At 40.3% G+C, this 12,731-nt stretch overlaps 1 protein-coding gene across 1 annotated transcript in view; it reads right to left on the bottom strand.

Moving 5' to 3' along the window:
• Window positions 1-842: 842 nt before the first annotated feature.
• LOC139725995 (polycystin-2-like) overlaps window positions 843-12,731 on the bottom strand; it is a 30,124-nt gene continuing 18,235 nt past the window's right edge. Inside the window, exons 11-15 of the mRNA XM_071637078.1 lie at window positions 11,965-12,082; window positions 10,849-11,024; window positions 9,855-10,002; window positions 6,534-6,728; window positions 843-1,157 (exon numbers count right to left, since the gene is read on the bottom strand). Coding sequence (XP_071493179.1) covers window positions 1,128-1,157; window positions 6,534-6,728; window positions 9,855-10,002; window positions 10,849-11,024; window positions 11,965-12,082 — 667 coding nt within the window. The 3' untranslated portion in view covers window positions 843-1,127. The remainder of the gene's footprint in view (window positions 1,158-6,533; window positions 6,729-9,854; window positions 10,003-10,848; window positions 11,025-11,964; window positions 12,083-12,731) is intronic.

Genomic DNA, 12,731 nt, shown 5'->3' with positions numbered 1-12,731 from the left:
AAAGAGTAGTAAAAAGGAAGAAAGCTCTTAAATGCTTTGAATGATTACTGTAAAAGTGGTTTCTTTCGCGTACAGAAACTTTTGCGGTTTCCATCGGTGCGGACTTTTTCGCATGTGTTTAAATTCGCGATCGATAATGATAGCATTATACAAGCGACAAGTTCAAAACATTTTCGCGTGATGTTAAATTCGCGGTTCAACCTCAAAGCGCAAAAAGCGCGAAAATAAAACCACCGCGAAAGAAACCACTTTTACAGTAGTTGGAATGTGCATGTTCTCTAGATAGAAGTCAACTTTCTTCCCTATAACATAGAAGCATGTAATACATATTGAGAAGCAGTATAACAGACTGTCTTTTTACAGATCCACTACAAGTAGAGGCACTGCTTTGATGCCAAGTTAAGGCTGAGAGCCAAAAGTTCGAACACATCTACACTGACATAGAGGAAGATAAGCAAATAGGAAGTCAGATACACAGACTTAAACAGGATTAATCATTTCAAATAACTTGGCACAAATAACGGAAAAATAAGTTCATACAAGATTTAATCTGTGAAAAATACTATGAACTTCCAAAATTGTAAGTAAAATGCAACAATACAATTGATTAAAATAACATGCCATACAAGTACACTTTTATCATACAATTTGGCTACACATCTATCTTAAATATATAATATATATTTTCTCTCTACAAGCAATAATAAATCTTCAAAAATGACAAATACCTCGAGTCAATTCAACGTCCAACTGAACTATTAAATAACAAGCCGCAAATTTAGAGGTTAAATGAACAAGTAAGTGCTAAGCAAGTTTGAGGGCTGCTTTTATTATGGTATCATACAGCTGTCTTAAGGTTGAGTATCACTGTGGTGCAGTGTAAACACAAGTTTGGTATTACACAACTTCCCTGGTCTAGTAAAGACCGGGACAGTGGTGATTACGGTGAATCCAGTTTTTTCTTTATATCAGAATCTTGGTGAAGTGGGGGTGTGGTTTTTGGTTTCCATGGTTTGTTTCGTGGCTTCATGACGATCCGGGAATGTCGGCTGGAGAATTTGTTTATCCGTGGATGTGGTTTCGCACGTGATGACCGGTGCAAACGATGGTGGAGCGTCTTTGCGCTCTTACACATTGCTTGTGTTGATATTGGCGTCCTGAAGGGAGGGATACATTACAAGAACGTCATAATAGAATCATTTTTTATTCACACAAATATGAGTGGAGCCAGGATATCACAAGAAATTTATCTTTCTCACATATTCACTGAAACCATGTTCACGATCATCTTTTCAAAATGCTCTTTACATAGATAGGATGCATCAAATGGAAAACAGTGACACACAGTTCCTGTAATGCGGCCCTTCAATAGACACGCCCTTTCTTACACATACCCAGCACCTGAAAAAAGACGACATCTGTTACTTCAATGATGTAAACCAGACACATGGATTGAATATGAGCAAACAACATTCTGAGTGAATACAGTTTACTCAGCTGCGAGGCTGTGGGAAAACATTATCACTTTTAATGGTAAAAGAGAGACAGAATTGATAAATTGATTATATACATGTATACTTTGTTGCAAATAGCAGAAGAGTTGGAAAACATGAATGAATGACTGTCATTTCACTGGTTGGTCACAGCACGCCGACTTACGCCGCCTAATCCTCGTCGCTTTCCTCTTCCTCCTCACTGGATGTGTACTCAGAGGCAGCCACTGACGACGCACGCGACTCCTGGCAGAGGGCAGCATGCAAGGTGGGGAGGGTCAAAGGTCATGAGTTCAGTAAATGGCACGTTTAAATGTCTCAATCAAAACTTGACACACACACACAACACATGAACTGCACTGCAAAGATTTTCACTGTGAGTAAACAATAACAATTTAATGGGGATTTTGCTGTGATGATGGGATATGACTGCCACAAGGGACAGTGGAATGTGAGATCTTATGGCTTGGTATAGCCAGGGCTGCACACTAACCTATTTTTTCTATTGGTCTGAAATCTAAAATTTGCTGGTACTGTACTGTTTTCAACTGGCCCTGACAATGTTATTTATTTGACCTATCATGTCAGACCAGTAAATTTAGCAATTCTGAAAAGAACTGGTCCAACATTGATTTTTACTAGTCTGGAACCTTTGGACTGGTGCCAGTGTTCAGCATTGGCATAGCATTCTTTTCATGTATACATACAGAGACTAGACTGGCTATGACATATGTCCAGATTCCCTGAACTTGGTGGGTAAGTTCACTTATGACATTAACGCTCACTGCATTCTCAGTGTTTGATTACCGGTACAGCATCTGGGGGGTGGATCTCTCTCAAGTTTCATTAATGGATCGCCCAGATGTATCTCATAACTTCAAAATGAAGATGAAATAACATTTTTGCCAACTATCGCAGTGCAAATCACAACACATCATAAACAGAAAGAAAAAAAGTTAGGGTTTAAAGAAGCAGAAAAAAAAATGTTTAAACAGGTGTGCTACGAAGTAACACACGGCATCAAAGAGTCATAAGAGTAATCAACACCATGTGAAAGCTAGTGCAACCTGTGATTTGCGGAGGTCAAATGTTACGGCAAATCAGTACTGTGATGAATACATTGCTGCCTGTTCACTGCTTTGAGAAGCAAAGAACATGTGTTGACATGATCATCCTCAACACTGCTCTCAAAAAAAAAAAGAAAAAAAAAAAGAAGAAGCTACGGAGGTTAGGGTCAAAAGAGGTGAAGTACTTGTAGTTGATGTGGTCAACTACTCTTGTGCTGGGGAAAAGAAACATGGAAAAACAGTCAGTAGGGAAAGGAAACACTTAAAAACAGTTAATTGTGAGAGTACAAAGGTAAGAACTGACACCAGTAGGACTTTTTAGCCCTCCAGGACACACTTTCAGTATCACACAGTGCAAGAAAGGTTACACACAGTATGAAGAGGCAAACATTGGTCTCTTCAGTTCTGTGCCACGGACAAAAATGTGTGTTAGTGATTGACTCCACGCTGTGCAAGGGAACAAGCTCTCATCACCGCAGGACGATCACTTACGAGGACAGAGCCATCCGACATGGCCGAATCGGCCCGCGGACTGAACTTGCGCGAGGCCACCGACTTGACGCGGGACGTGGCCGTCGTGGAGCGGGAGACGTCGGAGGCCTGCGAGACGGAGCGGGCCTCGGAGGCTGCCCTCTCGCTCAGCTGGGACACGGAGCGGGCCTCCGACGGGGCCCGCTCGCTGATCTGCGACACGGATCGGGCCATGGACGGGGCCTTGGATGCCTGAGAGGCAGCCCGCACTGTGGAGGCTTTAGAGACTGTGGAGGCCTTGGAGACCGTAGAGGCCTTAGAGACCGTGGAAGCTACACTGGGACTGCGAGGAGAGGTTTCAGGCTCCGCATTCTGGCGTTTAGTAGGAAAAGTAAACATCGATATTGCATCATAATGTTCAAACACAGTTGGGGCACATAATTGTGATCAAAAGTAGAAAACACAGAAAACTAAAGGGACATTGAAACAGAGTCACTTGTTGAGTGAGAGTCAGGAAATTTTCAGCTAAAATTAAAAACCAGCTTTGCAGTGGGAAATAGAAGTAATCTTTAATTTCCTCCTAATTTCTTGGAATACCAATGACATCTTTCAGTCACCTTTGGAGAGTATGAGCATATAAAAGGTATTGTGTAGAAATAAAACCACTTGCAGGTACATGAATATGAAAATATGTATAATTCCAGCTAGAATTGTTAAGTATCAATCTGGTCCTTTTCTGTGGATTTCAATGATGATTTGCTAGAGGGAGGGTGTAGAATCTTTCAGACATCGTGCAGTGGCTTACAGGAAACCTACAGTGTATCTCTCTTTCTCTTCTCATCATACTGTAGCTGTCTAAGGCCATACTATGACTACATTTGTCATAAAATACCACGATGTAGTGCAGAGTTATCATTTCATTTCTAAAAGTGCAATACCCTTTCCTTGTTTGGGACAGCTAATTGCACATCCATGAGTGATTGTACCTTTAAATGAGTACTGGTAGTGCCTGAATTACAGAGAGAACTAATGGCAAAGATATCTCAACAGTGACATATATTGTGTCATAAAGCAAATTTCTCTTTGCACACTTTCAAGGCAAACAGGTGGGGAGGGGGGGGGGAAGGGGAGGGTTTCACAGCAAATCAATATGATGTCATGAAAAAAAAAAGGTAAATTATTGATCACACACTTTGTCATGTTGACAGTTGTGAATTATACAGAGGCTGTTCGTTTAACACCCTTAGCAAGCTAGGCAACCGTCTATCTTTCTAAGTCGTTGAATGAAGAATGATACTGTAATAGCAGTTCTCTCTCATTCTGATGCTCCTTGATAAAAGCAGTTAGTCTCACAACAAAGCACAATCAAACAGCACCATAATATCACAATGGAATGCTCCATGTTACAAACTAACAGTCTGGCATTGCAAAGGTGTAATGTGAAGAGTCTACGGGCCTCCATTTCAAGCAACATTAACATAATCAAATTAAACCTCTTTTGAGGTTGCCTTTTTTAATGTGATACCACTGACATCATGTGCAATAAAATTGCCGATGAGATTGGCAGAGTACAGAATCATTCAAGAGGATGAAGATTCTGTATCATCGCTGGGGTGACAAAAGCTTGAATCTCAAATTTTGGTGAAAATCACTATCTATGTATTTATCATCAGGTAATTAGTCAAGTGATGTCAAGTTCAAATCTTTGCTGTCTCACTGCACAAAATGAAGCCACCATGGCATGTCACGGAAAAGGCTATCCCATTTGTTATAGTGCTTAGGCTGCCATGTTTTCTTGCGTTTCCTGAACATTTGACATTTTTTTGAGATACAGTATGAGGTTTTGTCGCCCCAACAGTGACAAACTAGACGGAAACACTGGAGGTAGGGAAGTGATTGGAGAATTGTTTATGACTGTGTGCAGGTCACTGCAGGGTTGTGGGTGTTAGTTGGATGTGCTGATATCTCCCACAGGGATTCTCTACTCACAGCCACAGCGAGATCCACCTGGGTGGCGGAACGCTGGGACGCTGCCGATCCAGCGCGACTGGCCCGGCTAGTCGCCTTGAGGGACGCATGGAAGGGGGGGGTGTATCAATACATACAAAGTCAGTACAATATCGCTGATGCAGTAAACAGACAAGCTAAAGAAACTTACTGATATCAGAATGAAGGAATGAGATTGTATTTAACTATGCCTGATGAGGACCATCCTCCTGATTCTGTAATTGAAGAAAAGTTAACATAGCATGAGGATAGGCCACATTGCCCATTGAAATCTGGCAACTTTCATGGAATCTCCATCTTTCTGCACAAGAAATAAACTATCACTCTCTCTCTCATTACATATTTAGAGAGAAGAGAGTAACTTGATGTCAAAGAAGATCTGTACCTGCTCATATCAGTAGAAAGAAGAACAAAACATTAAAACAGGAAAAAAAATAATTTATATGTATGGATATATATACATATGACTGGATATGAAAAAGAACATCAAGAAATGTCACACACTTTGTTAGGACCAATGCTCATACATGAAATGGACTGTTAATGGTTAATGTTCGTCATGACTGCTGGATACAGACACCTGTTGGTTGTCATGGTGAAAAAGAGTATACAGTGCTGCCTTATGGTATCTCATATGGTCATCAAAAGAATTAGAAACATCAAAGCAGAACTTTTCACTGATTCTGGAAATGCATGAACGTAGTGTGAGAATGACAAATGATAAAAAGATGGCAACAAAACAGTAACATGGATCTGAAACAGTGATCAGTACAATGTGTTATTGATGATGATCCAACACACTGTGATGAAATAGCTGAGCAGTGTCCATAGATCCATACCTTGGACATTCTCTCTGTACTTGATCTTTCAGAAACTTCTTCAATGGTCTTTGCATGAGTAAGTGAGTAAATGAGGACATTTTGCATCACATAAATCTACTTTGCAGTTGCAGAAAATTACCACAGGAACGAAGACAAGAAAATGATAGCTGCAGTCTGATACATATAAATAATATACATCCCCACCACATAACTTATTAATATCTACAACTATGACATTGCTTGGCAGGCTAGAATATTCAAACCAAAGTGACATATTAAAGAGCATCTGGCTTTCATGATTGTAATATACTGCACTACCTAATCCTCTCGATAAGCTTTCATAAAACTTTTTGACTGTAAAATCCCTGAAGAATAGTAGTGGAATCCGACTTCACTTTGGTTATTTTTACTGCCGGATTGACTGAAAAAATATTGGACTGAAAACTTGATAGTGGTGGAATCTGACTTTGTTTTGGTTATTTCTACTGCCAGATTGATGGACAAAACATTGGACTGAAAATGTGATAGTAGTAGAATTTGACATTGTTTTGGTTATTTTTACTACTGGATTGATGGATAAAATATTGGACGAAAACTAAGCATCATTTAGTGCCGGCCGCCATTTTGACTGAGGTACTGGGGTACTGGGAGATCTGGGAGAGTCAAAAACCTACCCCAAGGTTGACCTGCCGGGATCCAGCACTGGGTGGCCGGGACCTCTGGGTGCTGAGGGGCCGGTTACTGGCCGAGCTGCCAGCCCGGCGGCTGCTCTGGGAGAGGGACACCTCTGAATCCCAGCGCTCCAGCTCCTCACGGACCAACTTCTCCATCTTCTCACGCTTGTCCACATTCTCACCGCCCTGCTCATCCTGTTGGAGGGGTAGAGGGTAAGGAGGAGAACAAAATAATTGATATACTGGACAGCTGACAATTCCTTATCTAGCAGCATTTTACAAAGTTAAAAAATTCCACTCCAATCAAGACTACATTGTACTATACAGATTTTACATCAACCACAAGAAATCAGCTCTTAAAAGTAGGAAGTAAATCAACATTCAACAACATGATGTATTAAAAACGACACACTCTTGTATACCAAAGAGTATTTGGCCCATGCATGTATCATTAACGTTTATGGACCCATAATACCTACCTTCAGCGTATTTTAGACCAAATATTCCAAGCAAATTGCAATATGCATTATGAAATAACAATGTGCCACCTTGGATGACATAACGTCAAAGACAGGTACTCCTTGAATTTATACTAGCACAAAGACTACAATTCGATATCTGACATTACATTAGATTCACAGTCACACACCTTTATTCTATTTGAGAAAATGTAATCTCTTTTAGAAGGCTGCAAGAACATTTTACATTGCAAGAACAAAGAGAACTGATCAGTTCAATTTCTCTCCAATACAAAGTATACAAAGTATGATTACTATTCTAATCATGTTTTACCTCCCTTGGTATGAAGGTGTATGAAAAGAAGGATCAGTAGGTCACACACTGGATAAAGTCTTCCATTTGGCAGGTTAGAAATAAGTCAGTTGATATTGTGCAAAGTATTTCTATCAAAGAAATTTAATTGTGCTGCAAGAAGAACATAAGAAATTTTGTTTATAATTTTACGGCGCTAAAACAAGGGGACCTGGGGCCCATTTCATAAAATTTTTCATCAGTGACAAGTTGTAATAGATGTGACAAGCTACTGAAATCCTTGCATCTGATTGGCTGAGAGCAAATTTGTCATAGAAATGTGGCAGTTGTCACTGATAACAAGTTTTATGAAACGGGCCACTGGTGATTCATTATAACACAAAGTGAAGCCCGAAGTAGCTTTAAAACTGTGCTACTGGACAACCATAGACTGATATGGTACCCAATTGGTGCTGTTAATGATATCATAGAGCATAGAGCGCCATGAGCATCTTTTGATGGACTGTTGCGCTATAAAAATATACACTATTATTATTATTATTATCATTATTAGAGACAAGGGGTTGATGAAATGGCACGCGCTCATAATGAAACATTCACATGGGTTTTACATGGGCTGTATGATGGCAAGGCATCACCATTTTTCAATGGTAGCCCTAAAATGTATTTCAGTTTTCTTCCTCTACACCTACAACACTTCAAAGTGGATTTTTATTTGTATTTATACACAGCACACTGTGTGTCACTGGAAAATTTTGCCAAATCATTATGATTTTGAATTAGACTTGCCTTTCAAGGCAGGTAGATAAAGGAAAGGGATACTACAGTGGTCTTTGTATGAATGTTGTGGTACACTTTGTCACATCAAACAGTTGCCACTTGACAAGTTGCAAACATCTACATCTAACTCAAACAGAACACCCAATAATCGATCGTCGACATTTCAATTAATTTCATCTCCTCACATATGCAGGTTTGTAGGTGCAAACAAAAGAGCAAACATATGTGTCTAATTGATGTGGCCATGGATAAAGAACAAGTTTTTTCAAGTGTGAACACCTCAGAATGCACACACAGTATGGTGCGAACACAAGAGGAAATTGTATGTGTCTCTTTGATGTGGCCATGGAAAAAGAATAACATATTTTTAAAGTGTGAACACCTCTGAATGCACACACACACACACACAGAATGGTGCAAAGCTAGTCAGCTCCAGCCAGCTGACATTGTCAGTATATCTAACACGGCACATTCACACTCTGGGGGTTAGTTACAATACCTCGTCCTCATCCGCCTCACTGTACTGAGAGGCAGACGAGCCTGAGCGGGGTGGGACAATGCCCGTGGCCTGTTTGTAGGCCATCTTGACCTCTCTCTCCTGACCACGGGTCAGTTTGGCATGCAATAGATGATGGATAGATGGATGGATAGAAGGAAGGATGGGGGATGAAGGATAGAAGAGTAGATTGATGAATAGATGAAGAGCGTATTGTTGATGAATCAAAACATACAGTATTTTGTTATTGCTCTTAGATTTCTTGAGCTGCTTCCAGAGAAATATCCTGAACAGTTTTACAATGTAATCATTGTCTCATGTAAGGTAAAAATTCATGAAAGGGGAGTAATAAACACACAAATATGTAGCAAGCAATGTCATGTGTGATAAAATATTAGTTTTGCATGGATGAACACTAATGAATTGTCATACACTTTTATTCATTCTATATATTGTGTGAAATAATTAACTGTTAACTGTTTTCACAGCTGACATAAACAGATCATTACAATTCTTGTAACAACATGGGATGACAATTCAGCAGCACAACTCCGAGTTAGATAGTCCATGCTATAGCTATCTTGTATCCTCTGTATCATGGGGCATTTTATCAAGACATATCAATGCAAGAAACTTGCTTGTATAGTAAATTTGCTGTTTAAATCTGTGGTTCAAATTCATATATTTTACGACACTTATCACTCGGTGACATGATTATGTGTGAAGATGAACCAACAAAAATCCTAAACATCTGGGCACAAAGGTACAAGGACATGATTTCATGAGCTAGACTATTATTGATGTGAGCTTGATTGAAATGTCTTTGTTTTTCTGTTATAGTATTGCTTTGATTTACATACATTCCATACATTCCATGCTGGTGCACATTGGTACACACGAAATGTTACACCCTTTGTGAATGCAGTTGTACATAATAATTATAAATACCATACATACTTTGTTTCTTGTTTTGTTTGCTTTTATTTTATATGTCTTTGTACATTGTATTCACCGCTTCGTTGAAAAGCAGGTCTGCTGGATATCAGCAGAATTGAACAGAATGTCCCTGTTAAAAGACATTGGGAATAAATAACTGAAAATAAACAATATCAAATACTCATGCAAGTAATTTTTCGCACACTGCCGAGTAAGGTGAATTTCACGTTTTTCATTCTGCGGAATCAAAATATGACCGAGCATTACATATAGCAGGGGAAAATATTTGCTTTTATTTTGCGCTAGTTGCCTTGAGAGGGGGGGAAAATGGGACTCACCTCAGTGATGCTATCCAGCAGCTTGCCCATGGTCTCTCGGCGCTTCAGCTTGGCTCTCTCCATGGCCTCCAGCTTGACGAGGACGGCGTCGATCTTGGAGACGATGCTGCCGATGGAGTGCTCCATGCGGTCCACGCGGCGTGACAAGCTGCCAGGGGGAGAGAGAGAGATTGAGATCTCATCCAATCTTTCTTAGATAGTCAGTGCATTTATGGTACAGGATGTGACAGGATGGCAGTTCCTTTCTACAGCTGCCAAAATACTGTAAAACATTATATTTCAGCGGCATGAAATTTTTGCGAATTGGAGCTGACTGCCTTTTACACGGCATGAAATTTTCGCAAAGTGCCTCTGGCATTCAATGCATATAGTGTAGACAAGAGCCTTCGTGTGCATTTTAATTTTGTGAATTTTGGCTCTCACGAAATTTGCCAAATTAAAATGCACACGAACATTCCTCATTTTACAGTATGCATAAAGCAGCACTGACTATGTGGAAGACGTAACTTGCCCAAGTTTTGCCTAAACAGATATCTAAGATGCACACGTCGGGGTAAGTCTGCCATATACATTCCTAGTACTAGCACTCTTCCAATACTTGCATACTCTTAAAGCCAATATGCTCCTGATGTTTACTTACTCCCACTACTTGTAAACTCATAATACATCCAGAGCTACAGACAGAGTAGATAGTTATACCTTGGCACATTACTTTGCAAAGATCTTAAAGTGAGGACCTACTCACATAATTTCACAAGCTCATTTTTAATGTAAGAGAAGGCAACCTCATTCACTGACAACATCCAACAAAGATACAATGTTTCACATTAGATATGTGTAGCATTTGAAGACAACCATTCATCAGGCAGAGAAAAAAATTCCTTTGCGTATGGCAAATTAAAGGAAGCTTTGCAGGAATATCACTTTCATGGAATAGTATGGCCTCAGCATGCTCAAATGTGCAGTGATCCCATCCACATGATAAGGTACTCACACGACAAACTCCTCGTAGGCAACACCGCCACCACCGCCACCGCCACGACGACGTCCTCCTTCCTCATCGTCCTCGTCGCTGCCCTCACCGTCGAAGCTGGCACGGCTGCGGGCCGTCATTGGGCGGCGGCTGGCCTTGGCTTCCTCCAACTCGGCCAGCTGGTTGTTCAGGTCAGTCTGGGGGGAATGGTCCAAAGAGAAGATGACGCATTACACATGACCTAACACTTTGAGAGGAAACCTATTCATCTGCTTGCCTAGGGGAACTAAAACACACTGTCATGTAAGAAATGATAGGTACTCGTCTGTTGGGATATACTGCAAATGCAGAAACAGAACGGAGCATTCATCCATATTCATGTATAGCAATGTTAAAATAACTTTCTGTCTCATCTGAGAATTGGATGAAAACATACAAGTATCAAAAGCAATTGCAAAGTGTAAATTGAAGAATGTTTTTGAGCCATTCAGAGCAAAATTCAACAGCACAAAAACAAAGACATTAACAGCAAATGCAAGGGCCCCTGCCAAAATACCTAACTGGGTAGGTGGGAAAAATATATCTTGTAATACAGCGTTGTGCATGACGTGTAACCATTACGATCTCAACCCACAGCATCCATGAAAGAGTGGACTCATGCAATCATTTAGGTGAGGACTGTAATGCTGTATTGTTTGTTTGTTTTACATTTTCCATCTAACAAGATGACTTGATAGCCCATTTTCAGCTGCACTAGCTGGTTTTCCATGAGGTCCAGGGGTTTAGAGAGAATTTGGGGTGGACCCCTTCATCGGGCATATGCACCCTGCCCTTTGCAATGAATGAATGAAGCAGGATCTTTTACGTGCAATATTTGTGACTCTCTCACACACAGGACCTCCATTTTATGTCCCATCCGAGGGAGAGAGTGTTTTGCATCTACTAGAGGGGACACCATGATATTAAACTCAAAACATTGCTAAGATATGAATCACTTGGTTTTGATACCACACCTGCACCCGAGCCGCTCGACTGGAAGGCAGATACGTTACTGACTGAGTGACATCTCCGCTCACAAGTTTTTTGATATTTCAAATGACAGGCCATTAGGTTGGTGTTTGTCAATTTGTGCATTACCTTCTGACCCTCCAGGTCGGCAGCCATCTTCATCTGCTCCTCGGCGTCCAAGACACGATCACCGTCGACGTCGTATTTGGCAAAGACAGCCTCAATCTCAGCATCGGCGTGGCCACGGCTGGATAGGTGAAATACTCACGGTTAGCCTTCCAACTAACTGCTGGAACACGTTCACTCATGTGTTGTTGATATCAGATATGCAATTTATGATATTGAAAATAAAATAATATCAACTTCTTGTGTGTTGATGTTGGTGAGTTTTGGGCGGGCAGGGCATCACTGGACACAGAAATTCTATGTACATGGCTGCAAACTCTTCACTGGCTATCTACAAACTTCTTGGGATGTGCTATTGACAAACTACTAAAATAAAATATTTTACATGATCATCAGAAATTCTGTAGAGAAAGGAGATACATATGAGAAATAACTCAAAAGTAAAATCCTCATAACTGTCTTATGGAATTTGTTGATCTCTTATACCCATTGCAATTAGTTTGCAATATTTTTGCATGGTGTGTGTAAATAACACAATCATGTCTTTTGTCAAATATTCGTTATTCTATCTGTCTTTTGTTGTTGTTGCTATTGTTGAGGCTTGCTGTATCCTTCTTATTGATGTGAAAAAATTAAAGGACAAGTTCACCTTCATAAACATAAGGATTGAGAGAATGTAGCAATATCAGTAGACCACATCATTGAAAGTTTGAGGAAAATCGGACAATCCGTTCAAAAGTTATGAATTTTTGAAGTTTTTGTGCAGTAAC

Source organism: Diadema antillarum, unplaced genomic scaffold (assembly GCF_040938485.1).
Source record: "Diadema antillarum isolate AM-2024a unplaced genomic scaffold, OU_Dant_1.0 seq00000070_RagTag, whole genome shotgun sequence".
NCBI classification, from domain to species: domain Eukaryota; kingdom Metazoa; phylum Echinodermata; class Echinoidea; order Diadematoida; family Diadematidae; genus Diadema; species Diadema antillarum.
Note: the sequence above shows the minus strand (reverse complement) of the source record. Positions and strands in the feature narration are given on the sequence as shown.